General features: G+C 42.7%; 1 protein-coding gene and 1 long non-coding RNA gene across 2 annotated transcripts; both read right to left on the bottom strand.

The window, feature by feature from the left end:
• Positions 1-1,892: 1,892 nt before the first annotated feature.
• LOC103633163 (uncharacterized) lies at positions 1,893-2,895 on the bottom strand. The gene is made up of 3 exons (XR_556378.3): positions 2,822-2,895; positions 2,591-2,738; positions 1,893-1,940 (listed from the first exon to the last, which is right to left on the bottom strand). It is a non-coding gene; the product is annotated as an uncharacterized lncRNA (long non-coding RNA).
• Positions 2,896-4,878: 1,983 nt separating this feature from the next.
• LOC103633162 (histone H4) lies at positions 4,879-5,702 on the bottom strand. Its single transcript, NM_001301452.2, has one exon. The coding sequence runs from the start codon at positions 5,489-5,491 to the stop codon at positions 5,180-5,182; it is 312 nt and encodes a 103-aa protein (NP_001288381.2). The 5' UTR covers positions 5,492-5,702; the 3' UTR covers positions 4,879-5,179.
• Positions 5,703-24,773: the final 19,071 nt, after the last annotated feature.

The following is a 24,773-nucleotide window of genomic DNA, read 5'->3' as shown; positions in this document are numbered from 1 at the left end:
TGTTGTTTTGTTACCCGTGCGCGTTTGAACCATCGTCCAGTGCAATTTACCATAACTGAGACATTGTTATGCCAGTTTCTCACTCCTTTCCTGTTTCTTAAAACGGATTGACTCCCTTCCCCATTATTCCTTATTCGCTCTCGGCGCTTGCTCTCGGCGGCTCTTCGTGGTCGTTGACAATGGAGCCGTCGCTGGATCCAATGATGGTCATCCCCACTCGACGAGGTCGTCTCTAACATCCACGGTGTGTTCCTAGCAGGAGAAATGTAGCACAAAGGACTGAAATATTCAGCCTCGGTAACGGGAAAAGAATACCATATCTATTCGACCTTGAGCTGGCTAAGAGTGGTCAGAAAATACGACACCTGAACATAAATTACTTAAACCCAAACTACCCAAACACGATATCAGGTAGCAAGTGTAGAAACCCGGTTTTACTTCGGTGATTTTGGGTAAGATGTTTCGGTACCCGAATTAGATAAAAAAAACCTAAAATATATAGAAAGCAGCTCGATAACGAATTAACCCAGCCCAACATTCCACGCTAACCCTAGCCGATCTTTGTTCTCCGGTTCTCCCCCTCTCATTCAAATCCCTCCATCAGCAACCTAGCGCAGCCGCGATCACAAGATGGAGGCAAGTACGTACAACTCAATCAGCGCTGACTCTACGTCGTACTCGTACCGTACCTGCGCCCGTGGCTCCCGATCTGGCTCTCCGACTCTGGGTCGTGACATAGAGAACCTTTGTGTCGCTTTTCGCTTCATATTAAAGTCGATTATTTTGACTGCAACTCTAGTAAATTATAGAGACAAAAATACTATGGATTAAAACCAAACAAACAGACTCGAGAGCTTAATATGGAACGTGGAGGAGATCAACTGCAAGTCTGCAACCTGGCTACCTGCGTGAGCACATGAAGCTGGGGAGCAACGCAAGCCAGCTGGACACCAATAGCTTGTATATTGGATTTTTTTTTTGTTTCGTTTTTTCATTTGCTTCACTTTGTTCTTCTTCGTTCCTACGATTGCTAGCCTTATAATTTATTGTTTCATTAGATTTGGTTTGGTGGAATATTAAAATTCTAGCAGTCTATATCGTTTGCTAATTGGTCAATCTATTTTGGGATAACCAAAACCCAAATAAACCCGATTTTTCGGGAACCCAAAATTTTGGGTTTTGATGTTTCGAGGTAATCTTGGATACCAATTCTTAAAACTTGAATTTTAAAAAATTCGAATTATCTGATAAAAAAGATCGGGTAACTCGATGCCCAACTCTAGATGGCCTTTAACATGAGCTTATCTGCTTCAAACGAAAAGGTAGTCTATGAGTTTAGTTAAAGTTAGAAGACCGGAGTTCGTGTGTCGGTGTTTGGCTTAGACTGTCTCCCACCATGCTACCTAAAATTAGAGATGTATTCAGTAATCTGCCTCGCGCCAGAGCACAAGGTCGCGTACGCATTTGTAACATTCTCCAACGGCAGACGCAAAAGAGAACCCCTGGGCCGGGCTGTTTCACTCGCGCGCTTAGGCGGAAGCTTCACGCGGGAATGGCGTATCTGGGCGGGAATAAGTTAATGTGTTCGCGGGAACCACCTAGACAGCGGCAAAAGTTACCGCGTTCTCTCCATCGTGGCCTCGTGAAGCCCCAAGGCAGCAAGTCGGCAGCAGCTTGGCGGCAGGAATCAATAAAGTAATCTCGTGCCGGAGTATAAAGTAATCTTACTTTTCAATTTCTTTGTGCAATGCGAGTATAAAGTTTACGATTGTGCCTTTTGTACTGCATTTTTTTGGATTTAGGTAGCAGCCGCTATTGTTTGCATGGCTTGGAGGTATCTGAAAACTTCGATGCTACAAATTAGCCATGTATTTTGTTATGTCACCTCTTTTCTAGAACTGTAATCAGCTTGCTTATTAGCCCTGCTCCTTCTCTGTTGGCTGCTACAAATTGTATGTGTTGGCATGCATTCTCAACACAAATGAGATCAACAATCACAAATTAAGTTTGAAATGAGCTTGACTGCTCCAGTTAAATAAGTTTGACATGCAACATTCAAAGTTGGACTGCTACAAAAGTTTGGCATCCAGCACTCAAAGTTCGACTACTAAGAAGGATTATCAATCATCATTGCTCGAAGGGGTGGTGAAACCTCGACGCTCCAGTATCTGGCGTTGCATGCCCAGATAATAGCTTTTCTGGTAGGAAGGGACCTTCTCTATGTCAATTGACATAATTCCAGTCTCGGCTGAGATCAGTTGCGCCTCAGTTTGTTTCTCCCGGATCTCAGCTTCCTTCTTGTGTTGCTTGATGCTTACCTTCACCTGCTTCTTCTGAAGGTTCAATAGATCCCTCTGAATTTTAATTTTTTCATCCTTTCTGTTCAATATTTCAATCATCTGTTGGTCTTGCTTCTTCTCTGTCATCTCTGATTTCTCATGCAAGCGTTGAAGGACATCAACTGCCTTGCTTGATGCCGATGAGTCTGCCACTCCAGCCGCTCTACGCCTCTTTGTTGCATCACGCCCTTCAGGTCTTGATGTACCACCATTTCCTGGTTCATCAAGTCCCATAGTGGTGTGGCCTTTACCTGCCTCGGGTGGCACTTGAGAAGATGGTGGCTTACTGATGGTCTCTAGGAACCTATTGTTCCATTTCGCCTCGTTGCGAAGTAGCTTCCAGCAATGCATGAAGACAAAGGGTTCACCCTTCTCATACATGAAAACAGCATCATCAATCTGCAATTGCAATTTAAGTGGTACATGTTAGAAATTAGATATGTTGAAATTACACGAATGTGACAAGGTTGGGAATATTGTACTCGATCCTGCTCGCTTTTACTGCTCTCATTGTGCCTATCTACTGATGATTTGAGGGCACAAAACTTATTCACTGCCTTCTGTATGGCTCCCAACCTATGTTGAATTGAGATCTGGCTACGGTTGGAACCTTCTGGTTTGCACTTGTTGAAGTATTCATGCATGAGTTTGTAATACCCACCCGAAGTTTGATTGACACCTGCATGTTGTTAATTTCAATACAAAATATACAACTTGTGCCTGTGCTAACACTGTAATCGGAAAACATACCTGTAATAGGGTCTTTGCTAACATTGAGGAATGTCGAGCAAATCACAATATCCTCCTGTTTGGTAAAAGAACCTCCTCTCCTCGACACAACCTTTTGTTTTGCGCCCTTCTGAGATTTCTTTGTGCCCTTCTGAGATTTCTTTGATGGGGCATCCACATTCTCCATATCTATATTACTGTCCGAGTCATGTTCGTACATCTAGCTAGATTGGTCGAAGCTGGCCATGTTGTACTAGTAAAAAATAAATTTTTTTTTGCTAAATAGCACTACAAAATTAAACCAACATCAGTTCAGGAATGTGCTTGCAGTAAAACCTGGGTAGGCTGAGCATCATCAAAGTCTTGAAGTGCAGCAGTAAAACCATTAGCCCACTGGTCTTGCCCAAACAAATCCTGGGCTTGCTCATTACCATCCGTGCAACCATCAAAATTTTGTTCCATCTCGTACTATAACAAATCCATGTTCAGACACCGTTTCATATAGCAAATGTATACAAACTTGTAGATATAATAAACATACTCTGATAAGCCTAGCCAAAAGAACAAAATGTGACTGAAATATCCTTTGGATGTTCGACATTGATATGGCAGCAAAGGAGAAGATAAATCACTGTCTACAATACGGATCGAAATCTCGTCTTCGATTAAAAAATCAACTAGATCTGAGAGAGGCGGAAGGGCCAATGAACCTGAGAGAGAGACGTACCTCAGATGTGGTCGTCCGCGTCGGTTGCCGGTGACCGCGTGCGCCGTCGCCGGTGGGGGTGTGCGCCCGTTGCGGGTGGTCGTCTGCGCCACCAACTCGCTGCTCTCTTCGGCCTCCCCTCCCGACAGTTGGTTTGCCAGGGTTTGAGTCGTGGGTAGAGAGGACTCAGTTTTAGGTGCCGAGGGGTCCAGCGTCGTAGATGCGTATTTAGTTTGCATAGTCCGTTGGAAGCATTTTCCAAGCGCTACAGTGCTACAAGGCCAGGCAATTTGTGTATGCATATTGTATTGGCTACTCGGTTGGAGATAGTCTTAGAATGTTTGGATGCCTATTATGATTATTAAATAGGAGTATAATATAATTATAAAATTAATTATACAACTAAAGACTAAACGGAGAGATAAATTTATTAAATTTAATTAATCCATAATTAATAAATGTTTACTATACCATCAAATGAGCAAATCAAGTTTAATATGTTTATCTTATCATTTACTCACTCTGGTGTCATATTAGTTATCGTTTTAGGTATGGTTTGAGTCAAACTTATAAAATTTTGAGTACAAATAGTTTTAAAACATAATATTTATATACACCTATTTGTCTTAACAAGTAATTTTATAAAAGTATAAATATATTAAAAGATTATTTATATTTTAACAAAAAAACATTGGTAAAAGGTATATTTTACAGATCGCATCACTATTCTAAACGATAACTAATAGTAGATCGGATGAAGTAGTTTTTATCTATGCAGTTATTTTTTTTTGAAAGAAAAAGGCAAAAGATTTGTCATTTCAATATATTAGACGAAAGAGAAAAATTGTACAAAAACTGGCAAAAAAACTAACACCAAAAACCAAAACAACTTGCAAAGTAAGACCTAGCTAGAACACTGACACTTAAAAAGCAAAAAAAAACCTAAGCCCTGACCAAGCCCCCAGCCACTACAGGCAGGCTAATGCAATTAATTTATAATTAGACTATTTTTTATGTGATAGCTGAAGACAAGGTTGTATTCTGACAGGAAAGGTAAGAACAAAATCCCAGTCGTAAAGAAATCAGGTTGCCGATACCAAGCATGCCAATAAAGGATTCATACCAAAAATAAAGGCCACAGCAGCTCCAAGATCGGGAGCAAGAACCGCAAGAATTGCTAGGTAATCGTAGTTATCATTTCATTTCTGCAAGGGAAACAACTAAGATACAACTAGGAGTTGAACTCTTTGTACTACTACACGACATCACATGGACCACCAAACACCAGATCGAAACATAGATCTAGGAATCTGGTACCTTCCCACAGAATGGAAAGCACAGAACAGGGAACCCAAAGGAGAAACGCCACCAGTACTAGGCCCACCCCCAGATGGAGAGGGCGCGCTTAGCCGCCGAACCCGTAGAGGGTGCGGCCCTGGCGCTTGAGGGCGTAGACGACGTCCATGGCGGTGACGGTTTTTCGACGGGCGTGCTCAGTGTAGGTGACGGCGTCGCGGATGACGTTCTCGAGGAAGATCTTGAGCACGCCGCGGGTCTCCTCGTAGATGAGCCCGGAGATGCGCTTCACGCCGCCCCTCCTCGCAAGCCTCCGGATCGCCGGCTTCGTGATCCCTTGGATGTTGTCGCGGAGCACCTTGCGGTGCCGCTTGGCGCCGCCCTTGCCCAGCCCCTTGCCGCCCTTGCCGCGCCCAGACATCGCCGCCGGAGAGGAAGGAGACTCTACTGGTGCTGCTGCTACGAGGGAATTGGAGGTCTCGAATTCGGTGCGGCGTAGGAGAGGATTTGAGGTGGGTTTAAAGGGGAGGATTTGGGAGAGTGCGCGGGGGGAGATGGGGAAATTTTTGAGTCGTGCTTTGGGCGCGAGGCGAGGAATTTCGGGGGATGAGTGCGTTGGAGACGTCAAATCGGGTTTGGATGGTGGGATGGGTTTTGGCGCTTTTGCCGCGGTTCGTCAGGTGGACAAGCGAATCCGTGGGTGTGAGGGTCGTAGGCGTTGAACTTGATCGGATGGCAGAGGACTCGTTAGCTGCGATTGGAGCGGATCAATGACGTGGCGAAGGTTCGCCGGCTCGAAGAGTACTAGACCTTGTGGTACTGGTGGGCTTTGCTTTGAGCCTTTGACAGGCTGCTCAAGGACGGGGCCTGCTGTGCTGCGCTCCGAGCACCCAACAACACTAGGGATGATATGATAGTTGATAACTAAATAGCTATATATTTAACATTTTAGGATAGTTTTATTAGGCCTTATCAATAGTTCAATTAACTCGGTTAGATGAATCTTGGAACCAAAATTTTCCGGTTATCCAAAATGTGGAACCGGAATTTAGAGCAACTCCAATAGTTCTCTAAAAAGAGCTCGCTAAAACCATTTTAGCAAGTTGCTAAATAGCTATTGTAAGTAAAAAATAAATTAGTCTCCAATAGTTGCTCATATTTAGGAAGTAGTTCGATTTTGAATCTTGCTTTGGCAGCCCTGCCCCATGAGATCTGGCTGACGGTAAGGTTGAGAGCAGAGAATGTCGAGGGCGAAAGAGAAAAGGTCGATCGACATGAACTATGGAGGAGTGGTGGTCCGGTGGCGCAACCTATGAGGCAGTTGGGTCCGACGGTAAAGGAGAAATTTGTGTCAAATGTGTGTGACCTAGCTACCCTACTGTGCTAGAAAGTGAAAAAAAGAGTGTGTTATCGAGTTGCTAAATGTGGAAAGTATAGTTGGATAGCAACTAACTAAATTTAGCAAATCTATTTAGAGAACAATTAGAGAAGCATTTTTCTATTCACTTCTTAAATTTAAGATTTAAAGAGTTGTTTTGAGAACTATTGGAGTTGCTATTATATTGGTTCCATTCAGTTCGATCAATTAGTGTTTCCGGTTTCCTCACCCGCAACGCACGCGACGGCGGAAACCTAGACATACGCGCCGCCGTCGCCTTCATCTTCTCCACCGCAGAGATTCCGGAATCGGCCGGTCCTCATTCCCCTCCTTACACCGGTCAGTCATCCACCGTCGTCGCCTTCATTCTCTCCGCCGCATTCGTGTCACCGAGTCACTTCGTTCGTTCACCCAACTATATTTGAAGGAAGCACCAAATAATCGCATTGGAGCAGCGGTAATCAGTAAGTTCTAAATCACCAACATTCTATTTAATTCGTTGATTTTATCGTGGTTCTACATTTAGTTCGTCAGTTTTCTATTTCACTATACATTTGATTATGCTGCCGCCAACATATGAGCAAACACACATAGTACATCAGTTATTCAGATTGTCGTCACCATCAGACCGATTTGGCATATACAACCAACTTTTTTAGTCGCTAGTAGCCTTAGTTCGATTATGCTGCCCGGTAATGATAGTAACAATCGAATCTTTTATTTTATATTTTTGTTTCGTTTATGTTGGTCATTAACTAAATAACACTATCCGTGAAGTCAAGATTTTATGCCTAGATTCCGGAAGCAAACCCTCTCGTAACACGAATGTTTACAAAATGTAATTATGCTCTCCTGCACCTGATATCTACATATCAGTGTAACTGAACTGTTTACCTTCTGATATTTACCTGCATTTCATATTTACACAAACTGTATCGTAAATCAGATTCACCTTCTAGTAACTCAATTGTTTCATATATCGAAACACAAATTAGCGTAACTTCAATGTTAATTTAGCGTAAGTCATTTAGTGTAACTCGTGGTCCATCCCATCCTATGCATGTTTTGAACGTATTGAAGACCCACTCGAATGTATCGACTATCTCGTCTCCTAGTAAAGCAAACGCAAATATTGTGCACCGTAGGTGATGGTTCGAACCAACAAACATGTCTAATGGCTTATCATACATATTAGTCTTATGTGTAGTATCAAAGTTAACTGCATCACCAAAGTCAATGTACTCGGCTTGTTGGCTAGCATGGAACCAAAATATGTTTAAAATCTTCCCTTCTTTGTCCAGCTGAAAGTCAGAAAAAATTATGGATTATATTTTTTGCATAATGAAAAAAAGATAATAGCTTTGACATATCATTTGCATTTCTTTCCCTTTGCCATGCTTTCTTCCTGTCAAAACATAATGATTATGCGCTACACCTTTTTAACATATGTGGATTGTTTCGGTAATATATAATAATCATTTTGTCAATAAATAATACACTTACATGTTACTCATGTCCTGCACAGTTATTGGAACGTTTTCTGGACCACCATGCATTTCTGAAACAAAACCCATAATGCAATGTTGTGAAATCCTGCTTTCCTACATCGCACTAAGGAACTCCATATAATCACGATCATGAGTTTTGTTGCATTGCAATTGCCCTTTTTCTGTTTCTTTCTTTAAGAATTCATTATTATTCTCAAAGTTAACCAGATCAATCCGTACAGAAATAACATTCTCTTTAGCATCATCGTAATTTTTTTTAAGTTTCATCCAGTCTTGCACTCTGTTCGTTTCGAACTTGGATTACACATCCTTGGATTTCCAACTCCTCTTTCAACATTCTTTCCTTCCATTGAACAATTCAACCATTTACAATTTTTTCGCTCCCTATATTTCTTCAACGAAAATCCAACCTCATATGCATATTGACTATAAAAAAATACACCTCGTCCACATTACAAAATGTCATACCACCTTTAGGTATCAATCTTATATCAATATTGTCTGGATGTGCACAGAAATTTAACATTTATAAATCAATGACGCCCCAAATTTATTGTGGTACTGCTACAACACTACAAAAGTATGTACGTAACTGATATTATGATTTTATCAGAACTTACATGGCTTTGCAGAATGTGTGGTGTGTCCTGATCATGCACCCAATATGTCTCATGGGGATGCGTTGATATGCTCCTACCATCTCCGTCGATCTTGTGTTGTCATCAATATTTTCAGGTGCCCTCAACGCCGCCGGTGGAGTAACAGCTACACCGTCTGCGTCTCCGGTCACAGCATCAGGTACAACTACGATGTCCATGGCAGTAGATGTACCTGGTTGATCTATGTCCTCTGTATGTCCTCCTGCCGCCACTAACCACCGTCAAGAGCACAAGAATATGGTCCTTCTACTATCGTACAAGAAAGGCTACTACAAAGTTACGCCGAAGTCTCAAAAGAATATTTGGTTCCTTATTTTAATGCTCCTCAAACCGTAACGTTGAGAATAAAGCGGTAACTGTCCCACATTTATCGCGATTGTACAACACTACTTTCCTAATATCAAACCAACACGGATTTACGCATACACCGGTCACGTATATACAATAGCATATATGGTCTGACGTCTCGATATTGCATGGTTTATGATGTTACGTTTCATGTTCTTATGCAGTCGTAAACGCTGAACAAACTGGTAAAGTCGTCCCACGTGATTTGCGCGTCAGCAGATTCTTTTTGCATGATTTATGCACATTACTCAATCTGTTTATCCCGGTATAATTGTTGGTGCATGCATATTGATGAAGCCTCCTGGCTGGGGCTGACGCGTGCATGGTATATACAAATTCTATAACTCGGTTATACTAGCATAATGCTGACGCGATTACGCGGGTGGTGGCCTATCCGCGTCCTGGCTGGAGCTTCCCCTATTAATCGAAGCACATGGCTTCCATTACCTCGAGATATATATATATATAAAGTGGATAAGATTATGTAAAAATAAATTTATATATATATAAATTTTGAACTATAATTTTGGCAACCACCCGCTAAAACAAGGTGGAGTCGTAAAGGCAGCACCAACGCAGAGCGACAGTGTTACTTGTTGTGCAAAAGTTATTATAGAAACATTAAAAGTCAACACAGATTAAAGTCAACCGATAGTCGCGCCCTCCACATAGCCTGCATTAGACCGATTGCAACGGTGGACTGTAAATTATATCCTCTATACAAATATTTAGTGCCCCTCTAAAAAGATTCCAACCTCTAAACACTAAACTCTTGCAATGGTAACCTGTAAACCATCCTCCCGGCCTCCTAGACTCGTCCCGTGCTGCAGCCAGAGATGCTGCGTCCGCGCCGCCGTGCGTCGCCGCGCCAACACCGCGCGTCCGAGCCCCACGCCGAGCTCGCTGCACACCCTTGTTGCACCCTCCACGCCCTCTCCAAGATCTGGCACCCTCCATGTCTTCTCTCCTCCAAGATCCATGCTAGGTTCTATATTCCAAATTAATTCCACATTTCAAGTTCCAGATTTTGGAGCTCCTCTAGTCTTCCTCTCCGCCACTACCGATCCATCAGGTAACTGTCATGATTTGTGAATTTTTCGCATGTCCACACCCTTGCTGCAATAAAGGTTATAATTCCAGTTTAAAACACTTCACTGCAGAGCATACGTCGAACAATGGATGAAGAAGACAATTTCTTTCTTATTAGGTTCTTCATTGCAGAGGATACGATGAATTATGAGTTGCTCGATGATGATGAGGAAGAGGTACATGCTATGATGTCAACCATGGATGGAGAGAGCTTTAACCATGGCTCTATAAGACGACTTGTCCCTAGAGGCCATGGTGATGGAGAGGCAAGGATCATTTGTCATTACTTTGCAGCCACCCCTGTCTACACGCCAGAACAATTCCGTAAAAGCTTTCTGAAAGGGAAATAGGGTTTAACATTTTCCTATAAATAATTTTGGTGGTTGAATGCCCAACACAAATATTGGACTAACTAGTTTGCTCTAGATTGTATTCTACAGGTGCATAAAGGTTCAACACAAACCAATAAAAAGATCAAGTTAGGGTTCAAAAGAAAGGAGCAAAAGAAACCGAAGAGCACCCTGGTCTGGCGCACCGGACTGTCCGGTGTGCCACCGGATAGTGTCCGGTGCACCAGGACCGTACAACTATGAACTAGCCACCTTTGGGTTTCTCCAGCGTCACTCCGCTATAATTCACCGGACTGTCCGGTGTGCCACGGGACTGTCCGGTGCACCAGCGGAGCAACGGCTCTTCGGCGCAACGGTCGACTGCACAGTGCCCCTGACAGCGCTACAGTTCGCGACAGAAGTCAGAGCAGAGGTCAGAGGCGCACCAGACAATGAACAGTGCCTGTCCGGTGCCACCAGAAGTCAGCGCTCCAACGGTTGACTGCGTCAGAACCCTAACGGTTGGGTGACGTGGCTGGCGCACCGGACTGTCCGGTGCGCCCATCGACAGCAACCACCCCAAACGGTTGTTTTGGTGGTTGGGGGCTATAAATACCCCACAACCACCTCCACTCCAACCATCCAAGCATTCACTACTCCTCATTCAATACAAGAGCAAAGTACAACACTCCAAGACACAAATCAAAGCCACTGGTCCGATCAAAGTCCTCAATTCAATTCGTGTTTCTTGTTGCTCTTGTTTGCTTGGCTTGACTTTCTTTTATTTCTCACTTCTTACTCTCAAGTGCTTTGTAAGCGAGGTAAGAGACACCAATTGTGTGGTTATCCTTGTGGGGTCTAAGTGACTCATGAGAATAAGGAAGAAGCCTCACTCGGTCTAAGTGCCGTTTGAGAGAGGGAAAGAGTTGAAAGAGACCCGGTCTTTGTGACCACCTCAACGGGGACAAGGTTCTTTAGAACCGAACCTCGGTAAAACAAATCACCGTGTCATCCTCTTTATTTTCTTGGTTGAGTTGTTTTCCCCTCTCTCTCGGACTCAGATTTTATTCTAACGCTAACCCCAGCTTGTAGTGTGTTTAAAATTGTAAATTTCAGTTTCCGCCTATCCACCCCCCCTCTAGGAGACTTTTAATTGGTATCAGAGCCCGGTACTTCATTAGAGTCTAACCACTCGAAGTGATGTCGGGAGGATCCGCCAAGAGGGAGATGGAAACAGCCACAAGCCATGGGAAGTGATGTCGGGAGGATCCATCAAGTCGCACCGGAGCGGCGACAAGAAAAAGAAGATGAAGAAAGTGGTCTACTACGAGACCGATTCTTCGTCGCCCTTCACCTCCAGCTCCGACACCACGTCCATCACTTCTAAGCGCCATGAGTGCAAGAAGTTTAGTAGGATCCCCTTACGCTATCCCGGTATCCCCGCATTTCTAAACGCGCTCCTTTACTTTCCGTCCCATTAGGCAAACCACCGTTTTTTTGTGAAGATTATTGTATGTGGAGTGATAAAATGAGGCATCACCTAACCTCACTCCACGCTAGCATATGGGATATTGTTGAGTTTGGAGCGCAGGTATCATCCATGGGGGACGAAGGCTACGACTCGGATGAGGTCGCCCAAATCCAGCACTTCAACTCCCAAGCCACTACTATACTCCTCGCATCTGTATGTCGAGAGGAGTATAATAAAGTGCAAGGGTTGAAGAGTGCCAAGGTGATTTGGGACGTGCTCAAGACCGCACACGAGGGAGATGAGGTGACCAAGATCACCAAACGGGAGATGATCGAGGGGGAGCTCGGTCGTTTCGTCCTCAACCAAGGAGAGGAGCAACAAGCAATGTACAACCAGCTCAAGACCTTGGTGAATCAAGTGCGCAACCTCGGGAGCACCAAATGGGATGACCATGAAATCGTCAAGGTTATTCTAAGATCACTCGTGTTTTGCAATCCTACACAAGTTCTATTAATACGTGGTGATCCTAGATATAAACTAATGTCTCCCGAGGAGGTTATAGGAAAGTTTGTGAGCTTTGAATTGATGATCAAAGGCTCCAAACAAATCGATAACTTGGAGCAAGGCGGCACCTCCACACCCGAGGTGCAAGTGCAACCCATCGCATTCAAAGAGACGGAGGAGAAGAAAGAAGAGTCTACATCAAGTAGGATCCCCATCGACGCCTCCAAGCTCGACACCGAGGAGATGGCGCTCATCATCAAAAGCTTTCGCCAAATCCTCAAGCAAAGGAAGGGGAAAGATTACAAGCCCCGCTCCAAAAGGGTGTGCTACAAGTGTGGTAAGCCCGATCATTTTATTGCAAAATGTCCTATGTCTAGTGATAGTGATAGGGCCGACGACAAGAGGGAAAAGAGGAAGGAAAAGAAGAAGTACTACAAGAAGAATGGTGGCGATGCCCACGTGTGTCGGGAATGAGACTCCGACGAGAGCTCCACCGACTCCTCCTCCGACGAGGACGCTGCCAACATCGCCATCAATAAGGGACTTCTCTTCCCCAACGTTGGCCACAAGTGCCTCATGGCAAAGGACGGCAAAAGGAAGAAGGTAAAATCTAGAGCCTCTACCAAATATACAACATCTAGTGATGAGGGTAGCTCTAGTGAAGATGAATATAATTTGCTTACCCTTTTTGCCAACCTTAACATGCAACAGAAAGAAAAATTGAATGAATTGATAGGTGCTATTCATGAGAAGGATGAACTCTTGGATAGCCAAGAGGAATTCCTTATTAAGGAAAACAAAAGGCATGTTAAAGTTAAAAATGCTTATGCTCAGGAGATAGAAAAATGTGAAAACTTGACTAAAGAGCTTAGCATTTGCCATGACACTATTTCCAACCTTAGAACTGATAATGTTAATTTAGTTGCTAAGGTTGAAAAATCAAATGTTTGCCATGATTCAATTGCCAATCTTAGAAATGAAAATGCTAGTTTAATTGCTAAGATTGATAAATTGAATGAATCTATTTCTAGCCTTAAAACTGAAAATGCTAATTTAATTTCAAAGGCTAGAGATTTAGATTTTTGCAATGATTCTATTTCCTGTCTTAAAGATGAGAATGTCATATTACATGCTAAGATAGAAGAATTAAATGCTTGCAAACCCTCTACATCTAGTGTTGATCATGTTACTATTTGTACTAGATGTAGAGACATTAATGTTGATGCTATTCATGATCACCTTACTTTAATTAAACAACAAAATGATCATATAGCACAACTAACTACTAAAATCAATGAGCATGAGATAGAGAATGAAAAATTTAAATTTGCTAGAAGCATGCTCTATAATGGGAGACGCCCAGGCATCAAGGATGGCATTGGTTTCCAACAGGGAAACAATGTAAAAATTAATGCCCCTAAAAGATTGTCTAATTTTGTTAAGGGCAAGACTCCCATGGTTCAGGATAACGAGGGCTATATTTTATATCCTGCTGGTTATCCCGAGCATAAGATTAGGAGAGTTCATGCTAAGAAATCTCATTCTGTTCACATCATGCTTTTATGTATAAGAACGAGGCTTCTAGCTCTAGGCATTCTACACATGTTAAAATGCCTAAAAAGAAAACTCCTACTGCATCAAATGATCATAATGTTCCATTCAAAACTTTTGATGCTTCTTATGTTTTAACTAACAAATCAGGCAAAATAGTTGCCAAATATGTTGGGGCAAACACAAGGGCTCCAAGACTTATGTTTGGGTACCCAAGGTGCTTGTTTATAATGTGAAAGGACCCAAGACCGTTTGGGTACCTAAGAACAAGGCCTAAATTTGTTTTGTAGGTTTATGCATCCGGGGGCTCAAGTTGGATAATTGATTGTGGGTGCACAAACCACATGACAGGGGAGAAAAGAATGTTCTCCTATGAGAAAAACAAAGATCCCCAAAGAGCTATCACATTCGGGGATGGAAATCAAGGTTTGGTCAAAGGACTTGGTAAAATTGCTATATCACCTGACCATTCTATTTCCAATGTTTTTCTTGTAGATTCTTTAGATTACAACTTGCTTTCTATTTCTCAATTATGTAAGATGGGCTACAACTGTCTTTTTACGGATATAGGTGTTACTGTCTTTAGAAGAAGTGGTGATTCAGTAGCATTTAAGGGAGTATTAGAGGGTCAGCTATACTTAGTTGATTTTAATAGAGCTGAACTTGATACTTGCTTAATTGCTAATACTAATATGAGTTGGCTCTGACATTGCCGACTAGCCCATGTTGGGATGAAGAGTCTTCATAAGCTTCTAAAGGTAGAACACATTTTGGGACTAACCAATGTTAATTTTGAGAAAGACAGGGTTTGTAGCGCATGTCAAGCAGGAAAGCAAGTTGGCTCCCACCATCCACACAAAAACATCATGATGAGAGACAGGCCACTGGAGTTACTCCACATGGATTTATTCGGTCCGATAGCTAACATAAGCATCGGCGGGAGTAAGTACTGTCTAGTAATTGTGGATGATTATTCTCGCTTCACTTGGGTGTTCTTTTTGCAGGAAAAATCACAAACCCAAGAGACCTTAAAGGGATTCTTGAGACGGTCTCAAAATGAGTTCGGATTAAGGACCAAGAAAATAAGAAGCGACAATGGGACGAAGTTCAAGAACTCACAAATAGAAGGCTTTCTTGAGGAGGAGGACATCAAGCATGAGTTATCTTCTCCCTACACACCTCAACAAAATGGTGTAGTGGAGAGGAAGAATAGAACTCTACTGGACATGGCGAGAACCATGCTTGATGAATACAAGACTCCGGACCGGTTTTGGGCTGAGGCGATTAACACTGCCTGCTGCTCCATCAACCGGCTATATCTTCACCGAATCCTCAAGAAGACATCATACAAACTCCTTACCGGTAAAAACCCCAATGTTTCATATTTTAGAGTCTTTGATAACAAATGTTTTATTCTTGTTAAAAGAGGTAGAAAATCTAAATTTGCTCCTAAGGCTGTAGAAGGCTTTTTACTTGGTTATGACTCAAACACAAGGGCATATAGAGTCTTCAACAAATCCACTGGATTAGTTGAGGTTTCTTGTGACATTGTGTTTGATGAGACTAATGGCTCCCAAGTGGAGCAAGTTGATCTTGATAAGCTAGATGATGAAGAGGCTCTGTGCATCGCGCTAAGGAACATGTCCATTGGGGATGTGTGTCCTAAGGAACCCAAAGAGCCAAATCAAGCACAAGATCAACCGTCATCTTCCAATCAAGCATCTCCACCAACCCAAGATGAGGATCTGGCTCAAGACAATGAAAATGAAGAACAAGAGGATGAGCCACCTCAAGAGGAGGACAATGATCAATGGGGAGATGACAATGATCAAGGCAAGGAAGATGATCAAGAAGTACAGGGTCCAAGACCGCCACACCCAAGAGTCCACCAAGCAATTCAAAGAGATAACCTCATCAACTCCATTCTCGGTGACATTCATAAGGGGGTAACTATTAGATATCGAGTTGCTCATTTTTGTGAACATTACTCTTTTGTCTCCTCTATTGAGCCATACAGGGTAGAGGATGCACTAAGAGATTCAGAGTGGGTGCTGGCAATGCAAGAGGAGCTCAACAACTTCACAAGGAATGAGGTATGGCATTTAGTTCCACGTCCTAACCAAAATGTTGTAGGAACCAAGTGGGTATTCCGCAACAAGCAAGATGAGCATGGTGTGGTGACAAGGAACAAAGCCCGACTTGTGGCCAAGGGTTATTCACAAGTCGAAGGTTTGGATTTTGGTGAAACATATGCACCCGTAGCTAGGCTTGAGTCAATTCGCATATTACTTTCCTATGCTACTCACCATGGCTTTAAGCTTTACCAAATGACGTGAAAAGTGCCTTCCTCAATGGACCAATCAAGGAAGAGGTCTATGTTGAGCAACCTCTCGACTTTGAAGATAGTGAGTACCCTAACCATGTTTACAAACTCTCTAAGGCGCTTTATGGGCTCAAGCAAGCCCCAAGAGCATGGTATGAATGCCTGCGAGATTTTCTTATCACTAATGGCTTCAAAGTCGGTAAAGCTGATCCTACTCTCTTTACCAAAACCATTGCAAAAAGATTTGTTTGTATGCCAAATTTATGTTGATGATATCATATTTGGGTCTACTAACAAATCTACTTGTGAAGAGTTTAGTAGGATCATGATTCAAAAATTCGAGATGTCTATGATGGGAAAGTTAGTGTTTCCTAGGATTTCAAGTCAAGCAACTCCAAGAGGGCACCTTCATCAGCCAAACAAAGTATATTCAAGACATACTCAACAAGTTTGGAATGAAGGATGCCAAGCCCATCAAGACACCCATGGGAACAAATGGGCATCTCGACCTCGACACGGGAGGTAAATCCGTAGATCAAAAGCTATACCGATCGATGATAGGATCTTTACTCTATTTATGTGCATCTCTCGACCGAATATTATGCTTTTTGTATGCATGTGTGCAAGGTTCCAAGCCGATCCTAAGGAAGTTCACCTTAGGGCCGTGAAAAGAATCATGAGATATTTAGTTTATACTCCTAAGTTTGGACTTTGGTACCCCAAGGGGTCCACTTTTGATTTAATAGGATATTCAGATGTTGATTGGGCAGGGTGTAAAATTGATAGGAAGAGCACATCAGGGACTTGTCAGTTTCTGGGAAGATCCCTAGTGTCTTGAGCTTCAAAGAAACAAAAATCAGTAGCTCTTTCTACCGCCGAAGCCGAGTATATTGCCGCAGGCCATTACTGTGTGCAATTACTTTGGATGAGGCAAACCCTCAGGGACTAAGGCTACAAATTGAGCAAATTCCCTCTCCTATGTGACAATGAGAGTGCAATCCGCATGGCGGATAATCCCATTGAACACAGCCGCACTAAGCACATACACATTCGATATCACTTTTTGAGGGATCACCAACAAAGGGGGGATATTGAGATCGCTTATGTTAGCACCAAAAAACAATTAGCCGATATCTTTACCAAACCATTAGATGAGAAAACTTTTAGCAAACTTAGGAATGAGCTAATTATACTTCATTCTCGGAATTTTGATTGATACATTGCACACATAGCTCATGTATATACCTTTGATCATATCTCTTTTATGTCTACGACTAATGTGCTTTCAAGTGTATTTTATGCCAAGTCGTAGATTGAAAGGGAAATGGAGTCTTCGGCAAAGACAAGGCTTCCACTCCACTCTATCGGTATCTTTTACCCTTCGCTATCACTCCACATCACTCTCAAATTGGTATAATCTTTCACTCATATTTACTTGTACCAATGGGGGAGAAAGTAAAAAGGGCTCACAAAGTCTCCATTTTTGGCGATTAATGCCAAAGGGGGAGAGAGTATTAGAGCCCAAAGCAAAAGGACCGCACCACCACTTTTTTCGAAAATTTTTAAGTTGATATATTTCAAATTGGTATGATGATTTTCAATTGGTATATTTTCAAAAGCATCTCAATATATTTTTAATTGATATCTATTAAAACCCTCTTGAAAACTAAGAGGAGAATTTCATCTAGGGGAGTTTTGTTTAAGTCAAAGGAAAAGCATTTGAAACAGGGGGGGATTTCAAATCTTGAAAATGCTTCTTACAAACATATTCATATACCTTTGACTATTTGCAAAAAAACATGTGGTGCAAGTGTGGTCCAAAATGTTAAATAAAAGAAAGCAACCATGCATATATAGTAAAGTATAAATTGGTTTAATTCTAAGTAACCTATGCACTTAACTTATGCAAACTAGTTCAATTCTGCACTTATATATTTGCTTTGGTTTGTGTTGGCATCAATCACCAAAAAGGGGGAGATTGAAAGGGAAATAGGGTTTAACCTTTTCCTATAAATAATTTTGGTGGTTGAATGCCCAAACAAATATTGGACTAACTAGTTTGCTCTAGATTGTATTCTACAGGTGCATAAGGGTTCAACACAAACCAATAAAAAGATCAAGTTAGGGTTCAAAAGAAAGGAGCAAAATAAACCGAAGAGCACCCTGGTCTGGCGCACCGGACTGTCCGGTGTGCCACCGGACAGTGTCCGGTGCCCCAGGACCGTACAACTCTGAACTAGCCACCTTCGAGTTTCTCCAGCGTCACTCCGCTATAATTCACCGGACTATCTAGTGTGCCACCGAACTGTCCGTGTGCACCAGCGGAGCAATAACTCTTTGGCGCAACGGTCGACTGCACAGTGCCCCTGACAGCGCTACAGTTCACGGCAGAAGTCAGAGTAGAGGTCAGAGGCGCACTGGACAATGAACAATGCTTGTCCAGTACCACCAGAAGTCAGCGCTCCAACGGTCGACTGCGTTAGAACCCTAACGGTTGGGTGACGTGGGTGGCGCACCAGACATTGTCCGGTGGCGCACTGGACTGTCCAGTGCGCCCATCGACAGCAGCCACCCCCAACAGTTGTTTTGGTGGTTGGGGGCTATAAATACCCCACAACCACCTCCACTCCAACCATCCAAGCATTCACTACTCCTCATTCAATACAAGAGCAAAGTATAACACTCCAAGACACAAATCAAAACCACCGATCTGATCAAAGTCCCCAATTCAATTCTAGTGCATTAGGACTTGTGAGATGATCACTTGTGTTTCTTGTTGCTCTTGTTTGCTTGGTTTGGCTTTCTTTTATTTCTCACTTCTTACTCTCAAGTGCTTTGTAAGCGAGGTAAGAGACACCAATTGTGTGGTTATCCTTGCGGGGTCTAAGTGACCCGTGAGATTAAGGAAGAAGCCTCACTCGGTCTTAGTGACCATTTGAGAGAGGGAAAGGGTTGAAAGAGACCCGGTCTTTGTGACCACCTCAACGGGGACTAGGTTCTTTAGAGCCAAACCTCGGTAAAACAAATCACCGTGTTATTCGCTTTATTTCCTTGGTTGATTTGTTTTCCCCTCTCTCTCGGACTCGGATTTTATTCTAACGCTAACCCCGGCTTGTAGTGTGTTTAAAATTGTAAATTTCAATTTCCGCCTATCCACCCCCTCTAGGCGACTTTCAGTTTCGTATGAAGCGTCACGTGTTCATCCGCATTCTCAATGCAGTTCAATCTGTCGACAGATACTTCCAACAATGTGAGTATTGTATTGGGTTGTTAGGCTTGAGTGCTTTGCAGAAGGTGGTAGATGCAATACACATACTTGCATATGGTTTGCCGGGAGACGTTGTTGATGAGTACGTGCAAATTGGTGACTCAACAGCTTGTGAGGTTCTTTACCATTTCTTCAGTCTTATGTAACTAAGTGTTAGAAGACTTTTAAGAAGGGGAGATATAATTAACAAAAGGGGGGAATCATAAGAAAAAACATAAGATGCAGAAAGTTGATAAGTGCATTCTATGTCATGAGCATCACGTTTATTTTATGACACACTGCACCCCATGAATAGTATGATGTAAGTTGTCTCCGTACTTTGACCCAAATATGTGCTTTTGGCATTTGAGTACAAAAGTGTTATTTTCTGAAATGCACATATTTAGGGGGAGGAAACTATATCATAGGATTCAAAATCTTATTTATCAAATCTTATGTAAGCTTTAAATGTGTTGTCATCAATCACCAAAAAGAGGGAGATTGAAAGTGCATTCATCCCTTTTGTGAGTTTTGGTGATTTAGATAACAACACATTTAAAGGTCTAACGAGTTTGCTAAGTGTTGAACAGGAAATTCAGTATGATGAACATACTTGAATAGTGTATAATGATCAGTGAACAAAGATTCAACATGAGGTTAAATAACCAATGAGACAATGCAAATGGATATAATATGATCTCTATATTGGTTTGAATATATGGACAAGACCTGAGAAATCACTATCCATAATCCATAAATAATCTTTCAGAATAGAGGTTGAAGTGATGAAGAGGATTGGTCAAGCCAAAGTGAATGAGACATGAGGAATCGTGAATTGGCTTGACCATATTACTATTAGTGCATATATGCTTCTATGAGAATCAAACTAGCGCTTGATTGATCTTAGCACTTATATCTAGATGACATTCAAGCAAGGTTCACAATATCGAAGAAATGATTCTCTCAATGGATGCTTAATATGATGTGACTCAAGAATGGCTTGATAGGGTGAAGATAGCAAGGAAAGGGCTTTGAGGAACTAAGTGAAGGTGAAGGCCAAGCGACGGCTTGTGGACCGAGGTACTATGGCTAAGGTGAAGAAGAGAGTACTTGCACTAAGTCGATGAACTAATCAATTATGAAGAGTTATAACATGTTGATGCATCAGTACGGTGACTTGAAGCCATGATTTGAACTCATATATGGTGATATGGTACAAGTCACAGGGTTTGAGTTGTGTTTGCTTCAAAAGGTGAGACAAAGATGTTTGTGATCCTTATGAAGCAACGCCATGGAGAAATCACACACGAGACACCAATTACTCAAGGAGTTTACTTAATTATATTTTATTTAACTTGAGTATAGGAATCATTGTACTATAAAGAGGGATCCAAAAATAAGGTTGGTGTTTGCCAAAGCTCAAGCCTCTATATTCAAAAGCTATTTTTGAAAACCAAAAATCTCTTGAACATTCTATGGTTGACCATGGTTAGGTTTGAGGAACCTAGAGTGTTCTTGTTGAAAAGCAGCTGAACTTCTTAAACTTCAGCTGAGTTGAGCTTCTTCAGCTGCAGCTGAGCTTTTCAGCTGAGCTGAACTTTAGCTGAGTTGAGCTTCTTCAGCTGCAGCTGAGCTGAACTTCAGCCGAGTTGAGCTTTCTCAACTCCAGCTGAACTTCAGCCGAGTTGAGCTTTCTCAAATCCAGCTGAACTTCAACTTCAACTGGGGTCCAGGCAAGTTCAACCGGGGTCCAGGGAAAGTTCAACTAGGGTCCAGAGAGATTCAATCAGGGTCCAAGGAAAGTTCAGTCGGTTTTTTTTCTGGGCTTCACTGGTCAAAACCGGTTGAACCGGGCCTAGGGGAGGTTCAACCGGTGTTAGGGTCACCTGACCGGTCTGACCTCCTGACCGACAGACTGACTGCCAATCTGACCCCCAGGCGGTTGAACCGGCCCTAGGGGTGGTTCAACCGGTGTCAGGACCTGTTTTTGCAGTCTGACTGGCAGACTGACTGTCAGCCTGCCCCAAACGGTTGAACCAGCCCTAGGGGCGGTTCAACCAGTGGCAGGACCTATTTTTGAAGTCTGACCTGTAGACTGCCAGTTTGACTGGCAGACTACCTATCAGCCTACCCAAGCGGTTGAACTGGTCCTAGGGGCGGTTCAACCGGTCCTCCACAGCCAAATCAGTCCAACAGCTAGTTTTGAAGCCCCACCTAAATATACTCACTCATACCTCTCTCCCCACACTAGAGCACGACCCAAACTCCATTTCTAACTTGAAGAACACCTCCCACTCTCTCTCACACATCTCTTGCCTCTCCCATTTCAAATCTTTGGAGAGAAATCTTTGAGTGAGTTTGAGAGCTGCAGGTTTTGTGCTTCATCTCCAAATCTCTCTTGCTCTTCTTCATTCGAGCTTTGGTACTACATCGAGTTCTTTGTGGATTCATTACTCTTGGAGCTTCTAGCTCCTAGACGACTAGGTGTCTCTTGTGAGTCTCCAAAACTTGTGGAAGACCACAAGAAAATTTGTATTACTCGCTCGTTTGAGCAAAGATTAGTGTGTGAGCTTGACCTTTGTGGTTGGCAAAGGGAGGATTAGGGTTGAAAGAGACCCGGCTCTTTGTGGGTGCCTCGACGAGGAAGTAGGGCACCTTGGTGGTGTGACCGAACCTCGGGATAAATCTTGTGTCTCTTGTGTTCTTGTTCATTGTGCTTATTCGCGTTCTTCGTTCTCTCACCATTCCGTGAAAGATTTGTTTATATCTTTTTGGTGTGTGGATTTTAAGAAGTGTCCTTCTCAGATCTACTACTTTGAACCATGTGGATCATATAGAACATCTCATTTCCAAAGTTAACTGGGTGAATTTTGAGATCAATTCAGTTTTATATCTCATCGTTTAGTTGACCTCGTGCAAACCAGTTGAACCTGTTTTGACACCTGTTGAACTGGTTTTACCCAGTTTGCTTCTAGTTTTTGTTGAAAAAGTTTTAACTTACCTATTCACCCCCCCTCTATGAAACTTTCAATGGGGTACTACCCTCAATGGCCTGCATTTGTGAAGAGTGTTCGCCATCCAATGGAGAGAAAGACAGAACGTTTTGCTGCTGTGCAAGAAGGTGCACGCAAGGACATTGAGAGAGCCTTTGGAGTACTTCAATCAAGGTGGGCCATAATCCGTGGGCCAGCTTACGGATGGGATAGGGAGCGTCTTTCTGATATTATGACCACATGTATCATCATGCATAATATGATTGTCGAGGATGAGAGGTCTGAAGCCATCAATGTCAACTTTGATAGCATTGGCACAAGAGTCGATCCATCAAGGGGAGATCTTTCGGAACGTGAAGCATTTGTAGCAGCACACCACAAGTTGCATGGCAAAGCTCTCCATTCAAAGACCTCGGCAAAATGCTATCGTCTTCACTGTCGTTTTTTAGAAAAACGACACAACCTGCAACCCTTCTTAATATCTCAGCTGCAGTACCAAGCACATAGCTGACAAACTACAATGCTATAGTCTTCCAATCTTGGTGATTGAGCGTTGCAATGCCCACTACTGTACCAGAACAAGTCGTCCTGCATCTGTCTTGGTGATTGAGCAAGAGACATAGACTCGATAGGTCAAGGTCGAAGAGTGTTTGTGCATGTATGGCTAGCCTACCATATGGGAGCATGGATATGTTCAAAAGTCTGAAGAGATGAAATCCCTACCTTCTGTCGGCGACTTCACTCGTACTGCCCTCCAAGTGGATAGATCCGACGCTCTCCAGTTTGGACCATGCGGCTGTGCTCCTGCGAACAGGCTAGACCACCAGCTTCAACCGTCGACCGACCATGGCTGTTGCGGCAAGTACACCGTCCGTCGTCGCTTGGGGAATAGATGCACGAGGAAGATCGGCCGCCATCGCTCGGGAGAGGAGACCGTTGCTCGGGATATGGATGCGGCCACCTTCGATCGGGAGAGGATTTGGAGGAGGAGACAACGCCTGCACATTTGGAGGAGAGGTCTCTAACCTGAAAAAGTACAGGAGGTGTTACAGGATACCGCTGCAGTCAGGGGTGGATAACGAGCCAGCTCGGCTCGTCCGAGTTCGACTGGCTCGTTAAGCTAACGAGTCACAGAGTTAGCTTGGTTTGGCTCGTTTACGAGCTTGAGCTGGCTCGTTTAGGTCGCGAGCCAGAGCAGAAAAAAACAATATACATAATAATTATTTTTTAGTTAATTTTAAACTAATTTAACAATAGAAAATAATAATTATACTCATAATTTCACAAACCACGTCAATATAACACCAAATTAGCACAATTCATCACTCATTAAAAGTTCACAAGTTACAAACATGTTCATCAGTTTAACCCATAATTATATTTGCATAGACCAAATTAACACATAGACATAGTTCATTAATCATTAGTTTAATTCATAGGCCATAGATACCTCACATATATATAACATGTTCATCAATTATTCTGTAAATGATATGCATATAGTTTTGTTTTGCTGGAATATGGTAGTTCGTTTAGCTCGCGAGCTGGCTCGTTAACGAACCAAGCTAGGATGTCAGCTCACCCCGTGAAAAATTCAAACGAGCCGATTCGAGCCGAGCCGAACTGACCATGAACCGAGCGAGCCAGCGAGCCATGAGCATTTCGTCTAGCCCTAGCTGTAGCCTTATTTTTACCGTCAAACCCGTATTATACGGATCCAGGACGGTTTACAGGACACCGTTGCAATCAGTCTTAGCACGGCACCCATCACGCTATTTACCATAAGCAACTGTTTAAAGGTAGCTTTAGCTTGCTTTAATAATTAATTATAATTTGAATTAGTGGGTGACTGGGTGGCTGGGTGCTCGCAGGCCTGGTGCTGAGTGCGGACAGCTGACCGGGCCTTCTTATTCGCCCACACGATGGCACGACCGCACGAGGATGCGTCTACGCCTCTACGGGCTACCAATTCCCACACCCGCCCCTATCCGATATTCCATGTTCCGAATCCAACAAGGCCGTCATTCTTTGTGAGATGTTTTGGTTCCACCGTATTTGTCATATTGAATGTTTAAATAATAATTATAAATATTAAATATAGTCTAAGTATAAATCTAATTACATATATAAAGACTAAAATATAAGATAAATTTATTAAACTCATATCTCTATTGTACTAGTTGGTTACCACTTATCAGTGCGTTGCAACGACTCACAACAATATCCACGTAAATTTTCTACTAAAAAGATCTCAAGATTTTTTATTGATTGTCTCCGCTCTTTGCATGATATTTTTATGAACG

The sequence above is a fragment of the Zea mays genome, chromosome 7 (assembly GCF_902167145.1).
Source record: "Zea mays cultivar B73 chromosome 7, Zm-B73-REFERENCE-NAM-5.0, whole genome shotgun sequence".
Lineage (NCBI taxonomy): Eukaryota > Viridiplantae > Streptophyta > Magnoliopsida > Poales > Poaceae > Zea > Zea mays.
The sequence above is the reverse complement of the archived record's forward strand: the minus strand, read 5'-3'. Positions and strand labels throughout refer to the sequence as shown.